The sequence below is a fragment of the Serinus canaria genome, assembly GCF_022539315.1.
Source record: "Serinus canaria isolate serCan28SL12 chromosome 7 unlocalized genomic scaffold, serCan2020 HiC_scaffold_29, whole genome shotgun sequence".
In the NCBI taxonomy this organism is placed as follows: Eukaryota; Metazoa; Chordata; class Aves; order Passeriformes; family Fringillidae; genus Serinus; species Serinus canaria.
Genome location: NW_026108147.1, coordinates 558,024 through 582,370, shown reverse-complemented (window position 1 = coordinate 582,370; position 24,347 = coordinate 558,024). Strand labels below are relative to the sequence as shown.

Below are 24,347 nucleotides of genomic sequence, written 5' to 3'. Positions count from 1 at the left end.
GTGGCAGAGCAGAACAGATCTCTTCTGAGAGTGTTCTTTTTCAGATGTTCGATGTGCTCATTAGAGGGCAGCAGAATAACTCTTCCTTTTTCTAGGTCAGGTCTATATTTTTGATTATTTTTCATGTCTGCAGGGCATAGAACAAAATTTTCCAGTTCCTACTTTAGTTTTTCCTGGTGCATTAAGTGTACAAAACAACAATGCTCATATGAAAACCTTAGTCTGTATAAAGAAATATGGAATATTTATAGTAAAAGTTGCTTCTTTGAAGCTTAGTGGGGTTGCAGGCTCATATGAGAAAAAGCTTCTCTAAGATTAAGCCACAAATGGTCAACACAGTATGTGGAAAAACAGCCAAAAGAATATTTCACAGCTAACTTGTTTTTTGCTCAGCTTAATTCTTATTTGACCTATATGTCCATATGCATCTATGGATTTGTTTGCTGCACTCCAGCTGCTGCTGCCACCTTTTTCTGCTTGAAGAAAATGTTAAAGAACCAGTCTTGCTTCATCCAAAAGTAATCTTTAAATGAGATCTGATAGCACAGCCCCCACCATCCTCTGGAATGTAAATACTATAAATAATTATGGCACTGTCTTTAAAGGCTAAGTGGGGCTGGGATTTGGAGTTCAGCATCACAATACTTAAAATGCATTATTTATTATGTAACATTCATAGAAGGAGGCTGTGGCCCTGACTTTGTAGCCAGTGTGTTTCAGGCTTCTGGAAGAGCTGGGTGCAAGTCCTGGCTAGGAATGAACATCCCCCATGCACATCTTACTGGAGATGTTTTGCATGTTGGTGTTGACTTTTGGAAAAGGTAAGCTGGTTCAAGACACCTGGAATGGCAGGAGATTTTTTGTTGGTTTCCAACAGCTGATTTTGGAAGGTCCTCAGTGGAAGCAAAGCTTCATTAATGGATCTTTGCTCCTTGGCCTGATATGGTGGAGCAGGTGGGAGGGCTGGCAGGGTGAGACACGACACCTTTCTCTCTTACCCACGATGTGTTGTGTGTTTTGCCACCCTGCAGGCTTCTTCACCTCCCTGTCCTCTACCCCAAGGTGCAAAGGGACAGGTCCTTCAGGAATTTGTGAGTGCCTTGTGTTCCTCACATGCATGGGGGCTCTACCAAAGCAACGTGTACTTGGCTGCTGGCAGTTTTGTGGCACAATTCTGCCCTGAATTATTTTAAGGGTGGCGATATCCAAACCCACAAACTGCTGAAATGGAACAACCTTCTTGATACTGTCAAAATGTTGTTCCTGGCACAGTAGCTTGGATCAGTCCTGCCTCCTGGAGAAGTCCAGATTGTGCTTTGCACTCCTGCTTTGGGATCCACCATGTAGCTGGCATTTCTTCACGTCGTGCTGCGACACCTCAGCAAAGTCAGGGCTAATAGGGAGCTCCTCATCAGGGAAGGAAAGCTGAACAAAGCCATAAAAATGTGAACAATGGCTCATAGCTCTTGGCAGCTCTTGGACCATTAGGTAAAATTAATATCCTGTCAGCAGGGTAAAAAGATTAAACTCAGTCTTACACCAAGTGAGAAGCATGATGAGTCTGTAGGCGTGTGGATTTAACTCCCTTGGACTGTGATCCATATTAGGAAATTAGCAGGCACAGTGCTCATGCCACAGCCTTCCTCATGCAGAGCAACACTCTTCCTGCCAGCATCTTCTGTGCATTGCAGGAAGGTTCTGCCTTCCCTCATATAATGAAAGTCTCTCCTGGGGGCTAATTTGGTATTTTGCTGGGGATGTAGGTGCTCTCAGTGGGTGTTTTCTTTGGGTGTGGTGAGCCCAAGTATTGCAGATACTGCTTGGTAAGGGGTGTGTAGCTCTTCTGTTCAGGGAGCACTTTGTTCACAGGAGAGATGCCAGTCCTTGCTGCCCTGTCAGCATGGGGACATCGAATGAGAGGTGAGGGCATGGATGAGCAGTCTCAAGGTTTGCTGCTGCAGTCCCAGACCTGAGAAGATCAAGGCAATGCCAAATGTCTGGCAGCTCTGAAAGCTGAAAGGGCTGTCAGAGAAGCACCTACTCGAGGTAGTTTGTTCCTTTGCCATCCCCTGGTATTTCTTTTAACATCATGGGTGTTCTCTCCACAGCTCTGTGCTGGCAGCTGCTGATCTCATCTCTGTGTGGGGTGGATGGGGCTGGACCCGTTGATGCTAGTGCAGATGGTGGAAATGAGACTTTATTGTCTGTCTGTGCAGCTGGCAGGCAAGAGCATCAAGTACAAAGTGGCAGAGCCCTGTCACTTTTTTAAAATTTGGCTTGCTTTAAAATAGGTTCTACCAGGAAAATGTCATTCCAAGGTGGGGAACTGATGCTGACCTTCAGGGTTGAAATAAAGTAAAGGTGAAGAGGTGATGGGCTGGAGGACAAAAACCCAACAAAACATCTCCTACCTCTTTTAGAGGGGCTCAGACCTTGATTTTCCTTTTTTAAAAGATTTCCTCTGCATTTGATGGAGCCAAATGGGTATTTTTAAGCAGAGAGGCTTGCTCTAAGACCTTTTTTGAAAACCAAGTCTTGTGTGAGAATCGTTGTGGGCCAGACAAAGAGCTCCCTAACAGGGGGCAAGCCTAGCTTCGTCAGGAGATGAAGAGTTCTGTGGGAGCCTGCAGTGAGGTGATGGTCCCAGGGGTCTGTTGGTGGTGGGATGGTGCCCTGTGTCCCTGGAGCCAGCAGAGGAGTGGGAGCAGGGTGTGGATGTAGGTCTGTCCAGGGGGGAGGATGCTGTGTGTGTGTCTGTGTTGTGTAAGATGACAGAGCTGGTGATCCTGTTGGTGCCTCAGGGCTTTTGGGAGCTCTGAATTGTCAGCTGAAGCGGAAGAGCAGTTGAGATAGCACAAAAGCAGCAGCCACCAGAAGTGGCAGTGGCAGCCAGAAGAGATGTGAAGCAGTGTTTGGAGCAGTTCCACTTCCAGGGCAGTCTGTGCTCCCAGGAGGAGGGAAGGAGACCTGACATGCTTGGGCACCACCTGGGATGATGTTTTCATGGGCTAGGCTTGTTCAACTGTTTAATCAGCATCACCACCATGGAAAAAGCCCCGTCAGAACTGGTAGTTCACTGTGTCATGTTTGAATGCTGGAGCTAGTAAGACCTTTTCAAGGTTAAAGTGCCATCATGATCCCTCTGAGGCTTCATGCAGACATAGGATCACCCTGATCTGTCCTTTAGGGGCTTCAGTCTTGGCCCTGTGGTGGAGCAGTTCCTTATCAATGGTACTCAGTTGTACAGTGCTGTGGTACAAAAGCCATCTTGTTTCTGGTCTAGACGTAAACCCTCTGAGCAGGGAAGGCTGTGTGCTCCTCTGGGGCACGAGGGGGTGCCTGGGCTCAGCAGAAGCTAAGCTGCAATAGATGCTGGGAGTGGGTTGGGGTTCCATCTCCACCCCAGTCACAGACCAGAAGAGCAAGGGTGTTATGCCTTGTACTTCTCCAGGTAGTTATTTTTCCAGCTCTATCCTTCAAGTACTTCCCAGTTTTGAAACCTGCTCTACGTGCCCCGAAAAGGGGAAGAATAAGAAGTGTTCTGCATTGCCAGTCCTGTGTGTCAGGTGTTGCTCAACTGACCTGGAGGCTGCACATCAAACATATGCCTGGCACAAGCTGTTTGGGAATCTTTTCTGGGTATTCTCACCCTCCTTTGTTAGTGTTTTAGTCCTCTGTGTGTGCAGCAGTTTGTAAAGCCACTTATGATGGAAGTGGTGTTTGAACTGACTGATCAGAATGTGACTGGATTGAACTAATAATTCTTAAATTATGTGAATAATGAAAGTCTGCTGATGTTGTACTGGTTGAGTTGTGGCGCTCTTTTCCATGTCTAAATCTAAAATTACTTTGTATATATTGCCTAAACAGACTATTGGGTAAAAGAAATGAGTATGATTATGTTTAATATGTGTCTGCTGGGTGATAGAAGATGTGGCTGGACTTAGTGTTTCCTCAGTGCTCCCAAACTGCAGGTGTGGGGCTTCCCTGGAGTGTAGGAGCTCTGACAGCTGCAGATGGTGGGATTAACTCCTTGACGTATGCTTGTGCAAGAGATAGGGCAGCATGGGGAGGGGACCACACCACGCTAATCTGCCACACAGACTTAACCATCAAGGGCAAGCTCTGACATGTGATTACTTTTTTCATTTCACTGTCGTGCATGGAGTGTTGTGAGTGGGGAAACTAACTCATGCCACAGGGAGCCTGAGACCAGGCATGTTAAAGAATCCAAGGAAGAGTGCCAGGAGAGGAGAATTAATCAACAGTTAAAATAGCACAGTGGAAATTTTGCCATGGTCCTAAAGCTCTGAGTAAGGTTCAGAGTAATTACTGCATAAAAAGAATTGATTGGAGCAGTCAGGAAGTGTCTCTAGAAACTCTCATTCTGCTTTTCTTTCTGCTGGTGTGGAGGCATTGCCCAGGTCCTTGCCAGGTTCACTGAGCTTCCTTAGCACAGGGGCAGCAAAAGCCCATGTGCCTCACCTCAGAGGAGGTGGAAGAGCTCACAGCAGTGTCTGCAGTCAGTGCTGTCCTTCCTGAGCTTCCACATTTATCTGCAGCAGGTTTTTGGCATTGATGCCAAAAGTGTGAGATATGAGCAATGACTCAATTGATCAGAGCTCTTTTGCTTGGAAAAGAGCTCTGATCAATGGAGAAAATAGGAGCTGATGAAGTTTAATCAAATAGGTTTGCCCCAGGGACTAAACTTGTTCCCAGTGTCTTCCAGTGAAATAAGTGGGGAAAAAACAAAGTGGAAGGTGCTGGGTTCAAGGTGGGCAAAGATCCTTCAGTAAAATGGCAGTTAAGTGGCAGGACCCCTTGCACATAGCTGTTCTGAATTTCTGGTACCCACATGGGTTGGAAGCAGATCTTCCAAAATAAAAATTCATTGGAGGTACTGCCTGCAGGCACTCTCTACGTGGGCACTGCAGACAGCTGTGGTCAGGCCTGGCATGTTCTTGGCTCAGTGGTGCTGTTTGCTGCACACCAGGCTCCAGTTCAAGTCCTCAAAGTGCCTTCTGTTAATGCTTTGTGAGGTGTTGGTGTGCAGCCTCTGCCTGTGGCTGGCCACACAAGGTGGAGGGCTGGGGGGCTGCCCATGGGTGCTCCAGTGGCTGTTCCCTCCAGGCCACTCTCAGTGGCTTCTTTTTTGTCTCCTGAAGCCACAGCTGGAGATGGGGCAGAGGGGCTGCCACTGGTACAGCTAAGCAGTGCCAAAGTGGAATTTTTTGTTCCTGCCCTGATCTCAGTCCCAAATGCGTTCATGCAGTCACTCTGCCCCTTGACTATTTTAGCATAAAGCTGTCATTACAGTATTTCTGCTGCAATTTAAAAACTGGAATGAAAGCATTAAGAATTTGACCTCGTAGATGCTTTTAATACAATTCTGTGGCAGACCTGCTGGAACTGAGAACAGCTGATTAAAATACTTACAGGGTACAAGTTAAGCTTTGGGCTTTTTTGCCTGTTCTGCCTGTAACGTTTTTGCAACTGCCAGAAAATTGGTATATCTTCCCAGTCTGTTCTGCAGTCATTAGTCTGTACTGACTTTCTTCTTTCCTGTGCTTCCTGCTGTCCTTCAGATCCATCATGGAATTAACTGGTGAGGAAAAAAGAACAGGGAAAAAAATTGTCCGCTGCACATGGCAGGAATTTGCTGTCAATGCTGTCTCAGGTTAAGTACAGAATTGTAACATGCTTTTTTTTCTGTAAGCTACCAGGCATCTGCTCTGTGTTTCTTGCTTCAGAATAGGATATGCAGGTTTTGTCTGGAAAATAAGGCCTATGGCCAAGACTGGGAATGTTGGCTAGTTAGCCCTGGGGAGGAGAGGGGAGATTCTAGTTCAACAAGCAAACAAGGGCAAGAATAGAGTAAGCAATAGAAGTGCTGACTCTGCTGCCTTCAGAAAAGGGTAACTTGAGCCCGAGTGGTTGGGATGGCACTGTTTGGAGGCCAGGAAAGAGCTATTGTTGGGAAAGCAGAGGGATCTGTTAGAAAGGTCAGGGACTGATTGCATTAACTAGGGCAGCACTGTAAGCTCATCAGAAAGAAAGTAAGGTGTGGCAAGGCTTTTTAAACTTGTTCTTGCCCAGGATCAAGCCCTGGGAACTCCTTAGAAGCTGGAACTTTCTCTCTACCCCTGTGTCCCAGGAAAGGATGTGTCTGTGCTCCTGGCTTGGGTCTCACTGGAGCCTGGTCTCTGCAGAGTCTTGGATGGTGTGGCCTTCCCCCAAGCCTTCCTTCTCCCCTCATGCCTGTTCATAAAGCAGACCAGAGCACTGAGTCCTCTGCTGGGTTTCTCTTCTAATTCTGTTTTCTTCTGTTTGTTTGGTTATGCTGCAGTTCAAGCTGTGCCTGTTTATTCCTTGTGAAATTCCCGTGTGCACATCTGAAGGGAAGTCTCTGTCATGTTTGCATCTTTAATTTAGAGGCACATACTCCTCTCTGGGTGTGTGCTCTGGGCCACACAGGGCAGAGGAGTGGCTGAGGGACTAGCACTGGTTTTAGGTGCATCCTGTTAAGTGCCTGGGACCAATCAGGAATCTGCTGTTTGCAAACACAGAACATGCAGCTTGTAGGGCCAAGGCAGTCAGGATACACAGATGTGTGTCTCCAAATGTTACGCATATCTGCTATAATTTTTTTTCTTTCCTGAGGTTCCTGTGGGGGAAAGTCTAGTGTCCAGACATCTCTGCATGATTTTTTCACGTCAGCATCTCTCCAGGAGCCATGTCAGGCACTTTGTTATGTGTGTCTGAAAGCTGCTGCATCCTTGGTGGCCTTGCACAGCCTCTTACCACCAGGTTCCTGATAGTCTTGAGCTGATATTTTTTGTTGTGTAGTCTTGGTGGGCTAATCTTTTACCAAGCTCTCCCTTCTGGGTTTTGGGCAGTGTTGATGTCCCTGAGCTCCTGTGGAGTCTGCTTGCTGTTGTCTCTGTGCCAAGTTTCCCAATGTCATGTGTTGATACTGCCCGTGGTATTGATACTGCCTCACATTCCCCGTCGATCTTTCCAGGGGGAACAGCCCTGCCTCTGTGTCATTAACATGGAAGTCAATTACAGTTGATATTTTTTTTTTTTAACTTTAGTTCCATTAGAGCCAAGCAATCCAATACTGCCTTCAGTATTCCCTGGAGCAAGTCAGCACTTTGCAGACCCCTTCCCTGCTCCCCAAAGCATCCTGCCAGCATCACTGCAGAAGCTGAGAGTGTCTGCTGTCTTTAGCAGTAGGTGGGGCATTGGCACACAGAGACCTTGGAGTGGTGTTCTGGAGATGTTGCCTGTACAGGCTTGTGGTGGAAGAGGCTGCCAGTTTGCCAGGAAAACAGATTTACTGAAGAGAGAATTTATGAAATGAAATGGGGGCTCCTTCCTCCTCACCCAGCCCAGGGTGAGGGCTGCCTACCCTAGGTGTGGCTGAATACACTCAGGCTTTTTGACTGCTGACGTGTTTTCTTGGAATAGGTGTTTTGGTGAAATCCCAGCTTGGTTGCAGATGCTAAAGCACTATTTCTAATTAATGGAACTTTTTTTGAGGAGCTGGGGGGGGGAAGAAGAGGAGTGACATTTCAGCTTCCTTGTCCTTGAGCTGTGCACCTCTCTGAACAGTGGTGGCAGGGTGGTCCTTCCTACTGAAGGAGTATCCTCTCTGCTGAAAAGGCAGCCTGAGATAGCTGCTTGCCAGTGTTAGAAGGGTGCATTCAGGGCCATCCTGAAAATCCCTTTCCTCAGGGCTGGATTGCAGTAACACCCTAATTTAGCAAATCTTCCAAGAAGAAACAGGGAAACTGTTAGCTGGGAAGGTTTTGTGGATCTTCAAAGGATTTCTCATGGTTTTGCCCATGTACTTTCATTGCATCCTTGTATTTCTGGACACTTGTGAAGAAGGAAGAGCTTCAGGAATAAATTTTAGACTATTTAATGTTTTCCTGCTTTGGGCATGTCCAAGTCCATGTTGCTGTTGGAGGAGTTGTTGCTGTGAGAGATGGAGGGGTGCAGAGATCAGGCTTGGGTGTTGCTTTTGGGTCAGCTGACATGTCTCAAAAGTGATAGGTTCAGATTTTTCTGGAAGCACTGATTGGCATAAGCACAATTGCTTCTCAAATGGAACTTGCTGCAGTGAAGTGCTTGATGCAAACTAGACACTGGGGAAGAAATGGTCGGGGGGAATTCTCTCCTCTCCCAGCTCTTCTCTGCCTTCTGCTGTGCCCCTGAGTGCTTATTCCTTCTCAGCTGATGGAGGGAGAGCATCTGTGCAATCTGTGCCTTATGTGCCCTGTGGAGGAGAGAGGGCTTTGGTGAGTAGGTGCTTTGGGTCACCAGGCTAGGAACAGAAATGATCCTCCTGCCAACTCCCTGTCTGCCCAGATGGGCTTTGGTTTTGCTGTGGCAGCAGCCCCACTTCTTGGGTTTTGCTGTGACCTTTCTGTTGGAAGACAAACCTCGCTGAACATTTAGTGGTGTCCTGTGGGTGTCCAGCTTCCTGTAATATCCTTGTTTCTGCCCCTTCCCTGGCTGTTCCCACTTCTCTCCTTTTTCTCTCTGCAAGAGCTTCATCCTTATGCTCCTGTCATTTGAAGCTATTATTTCAGCCAGTTTTGACAGTCTTCCCTTGACCTTCGTGGCTCAATTCTTCTTCCTTTGCTGTGGAGACGTTTGTGATGTGATCTTTTCTCTCCTCCCTGGGCTGCTGAAGCTCCTGTATGTAACTCCCACTTACTGCTGATCTTGTGATGGTTTTGTTTTTACCCTGGAGTTACATATCTGCAAAGTCTACTCAATGCAGTTTCTGGCTGGCATTGTTGCCTGGAAATATAATGAAGTATTGATCACTGGGCATTCAGCAGTCAAATGAGTTAATATATTAATTATGTGTAAGAGTCTGTCATTGCAGGAATGTTTGTTACCTACTGGCTGGCACAGTGTGTGTGTGTGTTGAGAGGAAGGGTGTACATGGACTTTGGAGTGGTGTTTGCTTTTTCTTTTGCCTTTTTATGGTCATGAGTCCCTTGACCAGTGGTGTTCTGGGCATTGCTCTTTTGCTGGTGCTGTTGTTTCTTGCCTGTTCCTGCTCATTGTTCTCTGCTGATGATAAATTTTCAGAAGACTTACACTACCTCAGTGGTTACTTCTGAGGGAAGCCAGGCTGGAGTAATCCCAGTTAACATCTTGCTTCCAGAGTTTTCCTGGGAAATGGCAGTGCCTCCCTCGCTCAGACTGTCTGAGTAGACTGAGGAACTGAGTAGCTGCTGGCTGGAAGATGTGTCTGTCTGCCCAGCCTCCACTTCACAGAGAGTGCAAAGAATCCACCTTGTCCTCCTTGCTCCCTGTGTTGTCACTGCTCTGACTCCCACCCCACCCTCAGCCCCACAGAGGGGGATCCATGGTGGATACGTGGCTTAATATGGAAAAAAAATGTTTCTCTGCTGTGAAGTCTTGCTACCAGTTCACATTGGATTCTGTCCATTGAAATTCTTTGAAAACCTCTGGCCAAAGGCAGCTTTTAATAGGAGCTGTGTGATTAGCCTGAAACAGTCCCTGCCAGCTTCCCCTGTGCCACAGCTGGTGTCAAAGCTCACAAAGCCTGACCTCAGTGTGGGGGGAGATTATTCACCTGTCCAGAGAAGGGCAGTGGAGCTGGGGAAGGCTCTGGAGCAAAATCCTGGTGAGGAGGAGCTGGGGGAGGCTCAGCCTGGAGAAAAGGAGGCCCAGGGAGGACCTTCTCACTCTCTACAACTTCCTGACAGGAGGGTGCAATGCTGTATTATTTTATTTGTTTTATTAATTTCTCTTCTTTCCCCAACACTTGCCATCAGATAAAGTGTGTGTGCACTGTCTTTGCTTAGCAGGATGGAAGGGCCGAGCCCTGGGGTTCCTCCTGCCTCTCTTTTTTCCATCTCCATCTGAGGAAAGGTCCAGCTGTAGCTCTTGGTGCTGGCTGCATCCCTGCCTTGTCAGGTGATGAAGGGAGTGGTTCCTGCAGGCACTTGTTTCACCAAGTTACACAGGAGCACGGTCTGCTTGCCTGTCCTTCCTCCTTTCAGTTAAAGAAACAATTCCAGATGATGCAGCCTGTCTGAATTCCTCCATGGCCTGTTCCTCCCAGGAAGGTGGCTTTGAATGCCAAACCTGGCTCCAAGAAATGAGAAAAGCTGGGTACTTCTACAAACAAACAAACAAATCCATGGAATGTATTGTGTGTGGGAGTGGGGGGAAGGTGGGGCTCTGCACTAACAGATCCTGGTGTTTGCTGTAACCCCTGAGAAACAGAAACAACTCCACAACTCCTTCTGGCTGATGTCTCCTCCCTCCTCCTGTGTGCAGCTGGTCTGCTGCCAGTGCTGCAGTGGCAGCTGACAGTGACATATTTGTCTGTCTGCCTTGGGAGTCTGTCCCTCTGTGCTTTTGTCCCTCTGTCCTCTGAGCATCTTTAAATCCTTATTTTGTTTCCCTCTCTTCCCTATTTTTGTCTGCTCTCTCACCTTTCCCCATCAGGCCACTGCTTTGACTTTGAGAGGAAATGCAGCATAAAATGCAGCCTGAGGCAGGCTTGGTTGGAGCTGGATGATCTTTAAGGGCCCTTCCAAGCCAAATCATTCTGTGATTCTGTGCTAAAATGCAGTGTCTGCACTGAATCCATCCACTGGGAATGAAATAACAAGTACAGCTGAGCAGAGCTGCCTCCCCTAAGGTGCAGAAGGAGCAGATATGAAGGCACAGGTATAAGAAACACCAGGTGCCAAAAACAGTACAAGGGGGGTTATAGGAACCAGTGGCTGGAGATGGAAGACTTCCCTAGGGAATGCCAGTTTAATTGTCTGCTAGCTAATATGCAGTTAAAAGACAGGGAAATGAAAGTAAACTGTTCCTGCTTTCTGGATAAATAAGAAGCACCAGATAAAATCCAGTAGTGTGACTATTTCAGATCTAGATCTTTCACTGTGTAATACTGCAGAGATACTGAACTACTGATTTTTAAAGCTTCTCAAAGGACAGGATAGTCAAAGGTAATCTTATTAGCAGGAAAGGAAAAGATATTTTGGGAAAAATCTCTTTCAAATGCAGGCCTGCAAGGCATTGTCAAAAAGCATGGTAATGTTTCAGTATTCTGCCTCCCTCAGTAAGCCCTAAGGAGAGAATTTACCCATTGGTAAACATGAATTACTCCTGGTCTCAGAATAAATCTCATTGCAGAGATTGGTTGCTGTTCAGGCTTTTATAGAAATGGTGTTCTGTTCTTCTCACTGCCCTTTATTGAAACTGCAACATTCACACAAATAGCTATGGTGTGTGTGTCTCTGTTGCTAAAATACACATTTTTATCCTCTCTGAGAGGACTCTTACCAACTGTCCAAATTGTGCTGCAGACTCACTGGAGTCTGCTTTGGTGGTCCCCTTTGATTTTTCCTTATTCAGTCTTTTCTTGTAATTCTTGTCAAGGTTGAATAAACCTTTTTAAAATTTTAGAAGTGAGGGTCATTTCTCACACCTTCCACGCTGGGGCAGGAAGAGCATCAGGCTTTTCTCCTAACACCTGGTGTAATTATTAAGTGTGAACAGAAATCATGTAGCTTGTTTTAGATGATGAAAAGCAAATGCTGTATCCATGGAGAAATGCCATGCAGGAGCTGGCACCTTTTCCTCCAACACTGGATCCCAAGCCTGCTCAGGGGGTGGCAGGGATTGGATGGGCAAAACCCAGATGTGTTGTCTGTGCCCCATACATCCAGGTACCAAGCTGGCCCTGGGGGCTCCCCTGACACCTAGAGGACAAAGAGCCTGCACACAGCCCCCTGCCTCTGTCCTTGCCAGCCCCAAGCCTTGGTCACACTGGTGACCCTTGTGCATCAGTGCTTTTGGGAGCAGTGGAGGTCACAGATTGGCAGCTGGCAGTGGGATGAGGGCAGGGAGCTGTGGAGCATCCTCTCTGCCAGAGGACATCCTGGCTGGCTTTTGGCCTGGCTCGTGTTGTCCCTCAACTCTGTTCCTAGAGGAATAAGAACACCTTCAGGGGTGCTGCAGTGACAGCTGCCAGGTCACAGCCCTGTTGTGCCTGCCCCAGGAGACTGTCCTTACCATTTCCCAGGCTCTTTATTGGCCAAGAGCAGTGCACAACTTACAAGTGACACTGTGTGATTTAAAAAAACAACCCCAAACCACACCCAATATTCTGCTTTTGGATGTAGCCTGACTTCCTTCATTAACTCATCCCACAGCTGTAGGCATATGCTCATTCTTGCTATTACACAACTGAGGCTAAAATTAAAACATCTGTTGTTATTTAACTTCAGTTTGCCAAAATACAATGTTTTGAGCAGCAACAGCTTCACTGTTATGTATCATTGGGGTTTTGGAATATTAATTAATGTTGTTTCTTAATGTCTCATAGCCCAGGAGGAGCTTTGCAAATGTCTGGTGCTGAAGGACCCTCCTCTGTCCATGTGGCATTGCCCAGGTTTATTGAGTATTTCTGGTCATGGCCAAATGCTCCAAGCAATGAAATGTACTTTCCTGGAACTGTCAAACCCCCTTGGCTGCAGAGCCAAAATTAAATAGTGGGATCTTGGGGCAGGGAAGCCTGTAGTGTTACAGCTTTAACTCACTCCAGCTTCTTTCTGAATGCCTAGAAAGGATAAAATGGGGATTTCTAAGGTAGGATTTATAGATATATTTAGTCTAAGGAGTTCTTTTTGAAAAATAGTCACATATATATGTATATACACACAGACAGACATATATATATTTTCTATTTTTATTTTTAGTCTGAGTCCTTTACCAAAAAACCCTCAAGATTTCTGAAAGTAAGGAAGCCATCCTCAAAAATCTGCTTCTCTGTCATGAAAGCAGGCTCCTGAGGATTGCCAGGAGGAGTACCAAATGCTTGATGTAGGTGGCAAAAAGCTATTGTGGTTTTTTTTAACTTGTTTGTATCTGGCATGTCTTGTTCTGCACAGATCAGAGGGAAGAAAGAAAAAACCCATGTTCTTGGTAAAACAAATAATTGTCAAGTTTACAGTATGGAAATGATCCTTAGGTAATGGGATGGGGTTTGCTCACCTTTCCTCCATGCATCGGGTTTCAGAGGCAAGTGTTGTTAAATTACCTCTGGAATGGGCTGGACAGGGGGATTCAAACCCTCCTGATTTCACAGGAAAATAATGAAAATGGAGCTGTGGTTTGGCTTGATCTCAGAGGTGCTTGCAAGCTAAATAAAAATAAAAGGCTGCCTTGGGGACAGTCTGTGCTGTTAATTAACCAGCTAAAGTCTGCCTTCACTGTCCTCCAGAGCCTTCCCAGCGGTTTTGGCACTCCACCTCACAAGTGGAAGCTGCCAAACACAACTTTCCACCTTCAAGCAGCTGAGCAGCCTTCTGAGGGCAGGCTAGGATATGGAAACTGGAGTGTCTAGGGAGCCAAGTGATGGAAAAGGGCAGGAACTGGCTGCTGGCAGAGGAGGGATGCAGCTCCTTCCCCTCAGGCACCCTTGGTTGGCTGTGGCCACCTTCCCCTGGCCAGCAGCAAGGTTGGGTTTCTGCCAGGAAAACAGCTTTTGTGTTTCTTAAATATTCCACTACTGTTTGGGGGAAAAAAAATACCAACCCAGACCTGAATTACTGTTATTACTGGAGTTGGCCAGCTGGCTGAGTTGGGCCTTTTTATTTTCATGAACAAATGCTGCCAGGCGATGTTTTTGCAGTGAAGTCATGAGTGTGTTTCCAGATGAGGGGCAGATCTTCCCAGCATTGCCAGGGCTGAAATTTGGGCAGGCTGGAGCAGCTGTGGTGTTCTGTGCAGGCAGCCCTCTGGAGATCATTGGGGTGGGATAATAATTCCATAATAATAATAATAGCAGCTATGTGATAACTGACTATAATTCATCCTTTTTTCCCCTGAAACCACAGAAATGTGGGGTGATTGGGAGTGGGTTATTGGAGATGCAGTTTATTCTTTCAGCATCTGTTCTGATACCACAACAAATGTGGTTTTAGTAAGTGCTTTTTGGGAATTTATTTTTCTGGGAAATGAGGCTGTGGAAGCTCCAGCTTCATTCTCCCTGTCTTAGAAACTCAAAACGTGGTGGTGATTGTTGGTTTTAGGGGAAGGTCGCCTTAGCCCCAGCAGGTTTGTTCTGTTCTTAAGAAATTACTAAAGGATGCTTTTGTTTAAGTCGTCCTGAAGGATCTGTAGCTTCAGAGAAGTTATGCGTAGTGAGTTGTTTTCATAATTGTATTGAATTCGAATTCTTTTCTTTTGGGAGGGGAAAAAGGGGCACTTTTTCTTCCCCAGACTTAAGAATAAGCTAAAGTGAATAGGAGCTTGTTACTCTATTGGAATTCTGGTATTTCCAGCACATTTCAGGAGAAAAGTTGGCTAAAGTCAATTTTGTTTTAAAACATGTGAGATAAGATCATTTTATAGTACTTAGAACAGATCTCCAGTAAAAATATTTGTGATGGTATTTAATTTATATTGGATATCAGTGCTCAACAGCTGCTTTCCAAATACTGAATTTGGTAAATAATAGGTACTAGTCTGTTTTCCATGCTGCTAGTGAGCAGCTGCTCCTTAGGGCTGCCCTGGATATATTTCAGAAATGTCTCCTTGTGAGGGTGGGCAGGCCCTGGCACAGGGTGCCCAGAGAAGCTGTGGCTGCCCCATCCCTGGAAGTGCTCCAGGCCAGGTTGGACAGGGCTTGGAACAAGCTCTAGGCTCCACAGCAAGGGAGTTTGAAGGGGAAGAGCTTTGAGGTCCTTTCCAATCCATTCCATTCTGTGATGCTGTGCTCATGATGTGATCTGTTTATTTGTTTCTTGTTTTTGAACTCCCAGCAAGGCAGATTTGATTTGTTTGGCTAAAAGTTGGGGTACAGGGTAGCCTCTGGACCTGCCTGCAGCCTGCCTGCTTCAAGGGCTGAGCAGAATCTGATATGCAGGAGCCAGGCTCCATCTCATGTCTCTTCTCTTCTAGGTTTGGAAGAAAAAACAGTGCTTTCCAAAAAAGAGAAGATGAAGCTGAGGAAGGAAAGGTGGCTGCAGAGTGAGTATTGCTGTGACATGGAATCACAGAGCATGGTTCTGAGGGATCTCTGTCCTCTGGGTTGGGTGACAGTGCTGGAAGATGCTGAATGCTTCTCAGAAATCCCAGCACTGCCATAAAAGTTCCAGGTATTGTTTCTCAGTGTTTAGCACCAAGACTTAGTCATTGCCCCAGTTCTACTTTTGATTTTTTACCATGTGTAATATGTGTGACTACATTAACCCTTTGTTTATCCAGAAGGGCACTGTGCCCATGGAAGTTTAGCGTATTTTTCTATCTTTTAAGACCTTGGTACAGATGTGAGGAGCTGTCTAGTGGAGCTCCTCCTCCCCCAGGAGCCTGGGGATGGCAGGACAGGCTGGAGGAGCCCCACGCTGCCACCAGCTGATCCCAGACCTCTGTGGTGAGACCCTGCAGTGGGCTCTCCTGCCCCCTGAGGAAGGGAGAGCTCTGGACCCTGCTGGCTGTGTTCCTGCTCTTTCCCACATGCTGCAGGTCAGTGACCTCCCTCACCAGACAGTCTGGCCTTTCTGGAGGCAGTGAAATATGAGCTAAACAAGCCCAGCCCATGGCAGAAATGTTTCTCTTTGCCTATTTTTGCTTTGAGTGTCTTAGCACAGCAGGGGACTGTGCAGTTGTACCCAGTGTGGCAGAGCGGTTCCTTGTGTCACCTGAGGCCGTTCTTGGGACAGGCTTTTCTCCTAACACCAACAGAGTTGGACACAGACTGTTTTGGGGGCAAAGGGAGTGGCTTTTCTGCTACACTAAATGATCTCTGTGCCTGAGCTCAGAGCCCAAGCTCATTAATCTTTGATTTCACCAGTCGCACTGAAGGTGTGTCTGGCTCTTCTTAGATAAAAAGATATGAATTTAACACACATGAGTGTGAAGGAAACCTCCTCCCAGCCAGCCACTAACAGCTGGTGAGTGCCTGGACATCTTGCTTGGACACAGAGCACAGGTGGCTGTGCTAGTCAAGCTCAGCTGCTTTGGAAAAGCCCAGGAGCAGGATGCCTATGTGGTTCTAGTCCAGCCCTCCTGGTGCCTTGGTAGCATCAGTCTTTCCCAAGATCATGTCTGCTATTCTGGCCCTGCTGTGGCCTCTTTCTCTTGGCTCTGAAATGACTAAGATGAGGGAATGCAAGTGAAATGCAGAGACTTTGCTTTGAGGAGAACACCAAGACAGTAAACTCCAGGCTAAATGACCTGTCTTAGGAGCTACTGGATGTTAGAAGTACTTTACAGGCACAGAAGTACCTAAAAGCTCTGCCAGTTCTTTGTGGAGAAAGAGCTTTTTGTCCCCCAAAAGAGAAGCCAGCTTGGACTGCTGAAGTTATCCCTGCATCTCTGTTTTCCTAAATCTGAGTTTGTTGTTTCTTCTTGTCCCAGGGCTGCTTTTGTGACACTGGATGCCAAGACCCTGGGAACCAAAGATCAGCCCAGTAGTGCAAATGCAAAACTTTCTCCCATTCCAATAAGTAATCTTAGCAGAGACAGAGAGGGGAAAAAACCTTATGTAATGCTTCAGACATTAGAAGTATGCACATTTAAAAATACATATATTGCATGGCTCCTCAGATGAACAAGACTTCATAGGAAAAGAATTTGGGATGTTTGTGCAGAATCAGGTGTCTGAAAATTTTCAGCACATACTGTTTATGAAAGCACTGAAGTAGTCAGCTTCATAAAGCCAGACCAAAAAAAGAAGTAATGCAGAGCAGAAAGCTGTGTTCTTGGCAGGGATTGCTGTGAGGAGAAGTGTTTCCAATCCTGATTTGTCACAAACATCCATGGGCAGCAGAATTGCAGTTCATGAAAAACTGCTGCTCTTCAACTCAGCTGAGTTGGAGAAGAAGCAAGGCCAAGCTATCAAAGGAGCAGCCACTGAATTTGAGTTGTGCTTCCTTGGCTGTGGGAGCAGGATTAGACCCAGGAGTGTGGTCTGTAAGTGGGACTGGCTGCTTTTGTGCTCCCACCAAAAATACTTCTGCCTTCTGTGGCCGTGCTGCCCTGGGAGCTGTTGGCCTCCCTGTGTCCCCAGCTCAGCCCCCTGCCTGCTGGCACTGTCACATCCACACAAGGAGTTTGTAGCTCAGCTCTGAGGCTCATCCTTGCAGTCGTCCTAGGGACTTGTGGGTCAGTGGAGCATCTTGGAGTTCAGCTGGAGGCCTTTTGTGGGCTGTCCTAAAGGATGTACTCTGCTGGTGCTCACCCTGGACCTGCTGGCTTTGGGAGGTGTGGGCAGCTGTGGGACGTACTGTCACATCAGGGAGCCTCAGGGACTGAGGCAGAAGCCTGTGGCTTTTACCTCCTGAGGGAAAGGAGACAGATGTAACATTTGTGGAGCTTTCTGTGCCCCCAGCCTTGCCTGAGCTGCTGCTGGGAGACAGGGAAACCTGGTGCTGAGAGAAGCCATGTGCCTCTGGCACTTGGTGCAGTGCTTTCCAAGGGTCCAGTTCATCCAGCACCCAACTGCTGGCACTCCACAGTGACTCACTGAGGGGGAGCCTTGACTCTCCTCAAACCAAGTAAACAACTGACATGTAGTCCATCTTTCTGCCTGTGCTGGGAGACTGTTGTTTGGTCCCAACAGCAGCACAGAGAGGGGGCTGTGCCTGTTTAAGGCCAGATTTGGAGTTGACTGTATTTGTGCTGTCCCTTCCCCTCTTATTTCCCAATTTTATGCAAGGTCAGTGTGGTTTTTGCCACACCAGGACTCCTGTGCTGTTTTGCTGTGTAAGGGATGGAAACAGACAGAATCTGGGAATTTCACTTCCCATGGCAATGTCAGAAGGGATGTAAATAGTTACAAGTGAATACATCAGTAGAGGGCGTGACCCAGCTGCATTTTGTTCATTTTTTCTCTGGTTTAAATCACCCCCAGCCTGTTGTAAATGGTAAAACAGCTGATGAATTTCTTAGCTCAGGGCTTATCCCCTGCAGGTGTTTGCCCTTCTTGCAGTAATGCCTGTTTCTGATGCAGAAATAGAAAGTGTGAAGATGGCCAAGCAAAAGCAGAAAGCCGAAGCGAAGCGGAAAGCAACACCTGTGGTGGGAGACATGCAGCCCTTGATGGAAGCCCTGCCTGAGCTCTCCTACCTGACCACAGGTGGCAGGGGAAGGAAGCCTCCCAAAAGGTATGTGCCCTTTGGAGATGGGCTGTGTATTTCCCTTCTTCCTGCAGGGTGAAGGGGCCTTCAGCTCAGCTTGTAGCTGCAGGCCACGGTCAGGAGAGCAGGGTCTCATTGGCAGCTCTGTTTTAACCCTTTTCATGCTTCACTTGACACAAGAGAAGGAGATGAGATGTGTCTTCTGAACCCACAGCTGAGAGGGGAACCATATTGCTTGGATGAGGCTTGGCCTGAGACAGGCTGGGAGCATCCAGGTGTCCTGGCCCACAGGTGTCCATGTTGTAATGCTGCTGAGCTCACCTGAAATCCTTGTCTTGTGGTGTTGCAGCCTGACATTCCACCCTTCCAGGCCTTCATCCAGGCTTTGTCCTGAGGCACTTGAAGCCTTTGAGCAGTGCCCTTTGTGCTGTGGCCAGAATGTTTGTTTTGCAGTGTGACTTTGGCCAAGAGCATGGCTGAGTTGGCTGTTCCTGTGCACTGTCAGCTCTCTCTCTCCCTATCCCAGACCTTTGCCAAGAGCCTTTCCTTTTAGAATCCCAAACTGGCACAGTGGAGGTGGGAGTTGGACATGGGATGATGTCACCTACATGCCTGTGACCTGCTAACCCCAAACCAGCCTCCTTGGTGCTGGCATGGAGGAGCTACAGGCTCCTCTTCCCCTTGCTGGCTTCTGGCTTCCCCAATGGCTGTAGAGGAGTGTTTGAAATAATCAGAGGAGGCCTTTATAGGATTTGAATCATTACAGAAAGGAAGGGTAATACTCTGGTGATTTGTCAGCAGTATTAATAAAAGATTAGATTCTCCAGGAATTTGATCTCCTGCAGGGTAAAAGCGCATTACAGGGAGGTTTTTATTCTGCTTTATAATGAATGAAGGCAATGAAGTGTAATGAAGCTGAGCTGCTAACAGGGTCCGAGTGAACAGGCAGCATGCTGGTGATTTTGAGGGGAAACCCAGCAGGAAATGTACCCCAGGATAACTTTCCTTTAGGCTTTGTCACCCTCTGCAGAGCTGCTCACCTCTGAAGGGTGACTTGGTGGCACACACAGATTTGGCCAGCCCTGGCTCTGGGTGACCAAGGGCTGCCATCCAGCTTGAGAAAGGGTTTTCCTGAGTTTCTGTGAGCATTCCAGGCAAACTAAGACCAGAAGTTGTTCTGTGCTGAGCTTTTAGAAATGAGGGAAGGGAGAGGAGAGGAAAATGTGCAGGAACTTATTGAATAGAGATGGGTGATGGCAATGAGTGAAGGAATGTGAGGCAAGGGGAGTAAGAAGAAAGGAAGAATGGGGGAAAAAAAGGCAACATAAGAGGATGGAGGGTAGCATGCCAGAGAGGGAAGTAGGAAGTGGAGGTCACTGTAACAAGAGACCAGAGCCTGCTGTATGGAAGAGGAGTGAGAAATTGTTGTGTTTCCTGACCTTTGGGGCAGATCAGGTGGGGGTGGCCATAGCCCCCAGCACCCACCAGTATGGGAATATTCCTCCTTGATCCCTGCTCCAAGAGAGGTGGGATACAGACCCTCTTTCTCCCCCTTGGCCTGTGTGCTGGGGCTCTGCTTCAGGGTGAATTGGGGAGGAACCTCCCCACAGAGGCAGAGCCTTTTCCCAGCCTCTTTCTTCTCTTAACTTCTGTATCTGTGTAATCCTGAAAAATGGAAATTTCTTCTCCTTCCCTTAAAGTCTAGCTCTACCAGCAGCTCCTCTTGTGCACCACAAGTCCCAAAAGCAATCTCTGTGCTTCCTGTGTGTCCCTGGCTGGGGCTTAGTGCTGGCTTTGTGGTAAATCTCTGCTGCTGCTGCTTGGCATGGGGCGTCACGAGGGCTGGTGTTCCAGCTCTGGTCTCCTTGGACTTTGCCCAGGAGTAAGGAGGGCATGGAGAGGTGGCAGATCTGTAGCTGCTGCTGTGCCTCTTCTGCACACAGTGCACCATCCTGCATTCCAGCACACAGCAGGGCTGGCAGCTCCCTCCCCTTGCCGAGCATCCCTGGTGCTCCCAGGCTGGCTGTGGGGGCTGGAGCTCTGCAGTGTCAGCAGGAGGGAGCATGAGCTGTGCAGAGGTGACACGTGTGGAGGGGAGGGGAGGTTCCATGGGCTCTTGGCTCTAAGAGATCAGTTTGACCTGGAGGTCAGTGATGAGCAGAAAGGGATCTGGGCATGGACAGCTAATGACCAGTGCTGGCTCTGAGAAATCTGCTTTTCCTGTAATGCCTCCTGCTCTCTCAGCCTCGGGTGGAAGGAGTTTGCCTTTCCCTGCAATGCCTGGCTATGGAAATAATTGCCTTTCAGGAGAATTTCCATGCAGGACAATTGATTACCTGTTCTTTCTGGAAAGGCAGATGCAGAATCCCTGGACTCTTTCCATCTCCACAGCCATTGCTGAATTAATGCTCTAACACTCACTTGTTTTGTTTCTTCTCTCCATAGCCACATAAAAGCAAAGGCAGAACCAGCAGACTTCTGTCTGATGAAACAAGCTCAGAAACAGCAGCTCCTGTAAGTACCCATTTGTCAGTGTCCAGTTCCTGCTGAGCCTCACGGAATGGTTTTGTCTGGAAGGGATCCCTGGGGGTCACCTGGTCCAACCTTGGGCTCAAGCAGGCTCACCTGGAGCTGGTTGCTCAAAACCCAAGTCCACATGGCTTTTGAATAGCAACAAGGATGGAGAACTTAAATGTGTCCAAGTAACTCCTGGGTTTAGTCTGGCAACTCCTTATTCCCTCTCTGTTGGGTAGTTTATAGTGCCACCAAGAACTTCATTTTCCCTCAGCACAGCTCTCCTGGGACTAGGCTCTGTCATCTGGCACTGTTTGCTTTCTTGTTCCCTGGATTTCTGTCAGTTTTGAGCCATTCAGCTTCCAAGTGAGGCTGAACAGTCAGGCTGCAGATGCAGCACTGCTCTCCATGAATACCTTCTCTGTCAGAAACAAGCCTGGCTTGGTGCTGGATGCCTTTCTCACTCAGTTCTGCCTTGCTTTGCTTTTGGTGGCCTGGCAAGTCTGTGCTTCTTGGGAGAGAAAAAGTTTGGAGGAGGTTTGAGGTTTCTTTCCCAAGGTGTGAGAGGTTCCCTAAGCCTCACCTTAATACCCAAGCCAAGCTTTGGGAGCCTTGGCTCCTCTCTCTGTTCCTCTGGCAGGAGCATTGAAGGGGAGGGAAGCAGCTGAGCACTACCAAGAGTTTGTCTGGCAAGGCTGTGGACAGTCTCAGACAGCCTGGCAGTCTGAGGGAGATGGGGATGCTGTAGTGGATGTGGCTGTGTGAAAACTCACAGGGCTTTTTTTATACTCCTGCTCTGTTCTTGTCCCTCCCTGCTTGCTTGCTTTTTGAGAGGAGGCCATTTCCCCAGGGAGCAGCTGTGGCCAGGCATGCAGAGGTAACTCTGTCACGCTCTCCCCGTGGTGCCCAGCTAGTGTTGCATGTAGGATTACCAAGGCTCGATGTTCAGCAATAAAGAGAGTCAGTAGAGGGGCTCTCTAAAGAGAATCTGATGTTGTGCTGGTGCAATCTGAAGTCATTTTCATTCCTGGTGATGCACCAGATCCACAGTCTCTTGTTTCTGGTTTACTAGAGAAAAGCTCTAAAAAAAACCATTCCCAAGTGATGCTGGACACTGTCATGATTGTTTGTGTCTCTGTGGCATGAGATCAAAGTCCCTGGCTCCCATGAAGCTGGCAGCAATTTGAGCTTTGCCCTTGGCTAAATGAGGGTTATTCTTGCTCTGTCTTTCTCTGAGATTTACACTCAGGATCGCTCTGTCTCAGCAGAAATCTGCTCCTTTGTGAGCTGCTCCTTATCTGCTCAGTTCCTTTCACATGAGGCACTTGGAGAACTGGTGTGTTATTTTTCTTTCCTCAGAGAGGAGGAAGTGGCTCGGTTTCGAGAGGTTATCAGCGATCCCCAGTACAGAGCCAACCCCCTCCTGGCCATCAGCAAGCATCTCTCCGAGAGGCTGAGGCAGGGGGAAGCAGGGGAAGCCCTTTAGAGCTTCAGCTGGGCCCAGACAGGCACAGGCTGCAGAGGAGCACATCCCTGGCACGACATCCCAGCCTCTTGGGTCCTTGGAAGCAGTTCAGCCGATGATGAAAACCAAGAGCCCTGCTTTCTGTCTGCAGGAATAATGCAGCTCTCTCCTGACAGGGCAGCTGCTCCTTCCCAGGCAGGCTGCAGGCTCTTCTGAGGGATTCTTGGGCAGGCATTCATCTCCCTGCAAAGTCTCCTGAGACATTTGCTCTGCTTGGGAGCAGGTATGGTTTCTGAAATGGTGCCAAACAGCCATGTGTCTGTTTTCTGTCACTCCCCCTCTCTCCCTGACAACTTTGAGGGAGGTTCTTGCTTGCTGTGTTCAGGACCCCAAGCCCTGGAGCCCAGGAGGCTTTTGGAGTTTGTTGTGACCAGTGCTGCTGTTCATAGAGGTTGTTTTCTGTGAGAAATTTAGCTTTGGAATAAACGTACTTTCATACAGCACTGAGTTTGTCTGGCTCTTGTTTTGGTAAATAAGAATTGAAATATGAGTTCATTTCTTTCTCTGGAAAAATGACTTAAAATAATTGTTCTTTCCACGTGTACAGTGAATTGGGAGACTGCTGCAAGCAATGACCAATGACTGCAGATCATGTCTAACTCAGGGACTTGCCTTCCTCCTGCCCTGCAGGGGCTTCCTGTCAGTGATGCTCATCCCTTTTGGCCTTTGTGCCTTGTTTGGCCTGCTCTGTAGGAAGCATCCCAGAACATGTCCAGCCTGCAGGCTAGGAACTTCAGCCAGTCGTTTTTGGGATTGGGAACCTCTGGAGCAGGCTTGTCCTTTACCAAACACCAAAGTTCACTAAACCCCAGTGAATTTCCATGGGGCACAGCTGAAGGCAGGGCCATTCCCTATTAGAGATGATCCTGATTTGACACCCAGAAATACCAGTGCTGTCTTTTGAACCATAAAAAATAAAGTTGCTTGTTAACCTTGGGAAAGCAGCCTGCTGCAGTTGACTCTGACCCAGGTTAGTGCCTGAAACCAGCTCCAGAGGAGGTGGCTGGCCCCTTGGCCCTGCTTGTCTTGCCTCCATAGTAATGCTGGTCTGTCTCTAGGCTGGCACTGCTGAACAAAGGCTTTGTCTGGTGCCTCTTGGCTCTGGCTGTCGCTGACTCTGCCTGTTAGAGGAATGCCACTCCTCTTCCCACAGGGCCTGGCAGGAGCTTCCTGCTGGCACAGGCTGCAGAGAGAGATGCTGCCTCTGTCCCATCCTCCATGCTGCTGCTCTCAGGCTGGCCAGCCCCAGGTGCAGCCATTCTAGTGCAGAAAGGGAGATGAAGAAGGCAAAGACATCCAAGAATTGAGATTGTTTAGCCTGGACAAGACAAAGCTGGGGGGAGACTGAGCCCCCTGCCCCCCCAGTGCCTATAGGAGCTTCAACGAGAGCAAGAGAGGGGCTGTGGACAAACACCTGGAGGACCAGGACGAGGGAGAATGGCTTCACCGTGCCAGAGGGATGGATATTGGGATATTGGGAAGAAATTGTTCCCTGTGAGGCTGCTGAGGCCCTGGCACAGGTTTCCCAGAGCAGGTTTCCCCATCCCTGGAAGTGTTTAAGGTCAGTTTGGACGGGCCTTGGAGCAGCCTGCTCTGGTGGGAAGTGTTCCTGCCCTTGGCAGGGTGTTGGAACTGGATGAACTTTAAGGCTCTTTTCAACCCCCAGCCTTGTATAATTCTCTCACTCTGTAATTCTAAGTACAAGGAAGGATGGACAACTGCAATGAGATAAGGAAAAAAACGGTGACAGCAACAATGTTCATAACAAAAGAGTACAGAAGAGGGGGTGATTGATGTGCAGCAGTGCTCACCCAGACCCTGAGACAAGCTGCTGTTTATCTTCAATTGCAAGCCAGAGACTCCCTATCCCTTATGCTGGTTATGATGTGAGGGGTATGGAAAAGTTCCTGGGTACTAGTCAAGACTTGGCTATACCTCTGCAAAACCAGATCCAAGCACTTTGGAGCCCTCAAAGGCATTGCTGTCATGAAGGGCTCTGTGTGTTTCAGTCTCTCCGGAGTGGCAGCAACATGGGGTCCCTCCCCCTCAGGCTGCTGCTGGATTTCTCAGCACCTTTAGGTGGCTACAGCCAGAGCTGGTCACTGGAAATTTGGACACCAGCAGTGGAGTTGTCCAGCACTTGTTCCTTGCTCAGC

At 48.0% G+C, this 24,347-nt stretch overlaps 2 protein-coding genes across 2 annotated transcripts in view; both read left to right on the top strand.

Moving 5' to 3' along the window:
• The window catches only part of SLX9 (SLX9 ribosome biogenesis factor), a 34,994-nt gene extending 12,360 nt beyond the window's left edge, over positions 1-22,634 (top strand). Inside the window, exons 3-6 of the mRNA XM_030231055.2 lie at positions 14,974-15,042; positions 18,026-18,179; positions 20,598-20,666; positions 22,026-22,634. Coding sequence (XP_030086915.1) covers positions 14,974-15,042; positions 18,026-18,179; positions 20,598-20,666; positions 22,026-22,152 — 419 coding nt within the window. The 3' untranslated portion in view covers positions 22,153-22,634. The remainder of the gene's footprint in view (positions 1-14,973; positions 15,043-18,025; positions 18,180-20,597; positions 20,667-22,025) is intronic.
• Positions 20,602-24,347, top strand: part of ADARB1 (adenosine deaminase RNA specific B1) — a 46,831-nt gene continuing 43,085 nt past the window's right edge. Inside the window, exon 1 of the mRNA XM_050987634.1 lies at positions 20,602-20,666. The gene's annotated coding sequence lies outside the window, so the exon portion shown is untranslated. The remainder of the gene's footprint in view (positions 20,667-24,347) is intronic.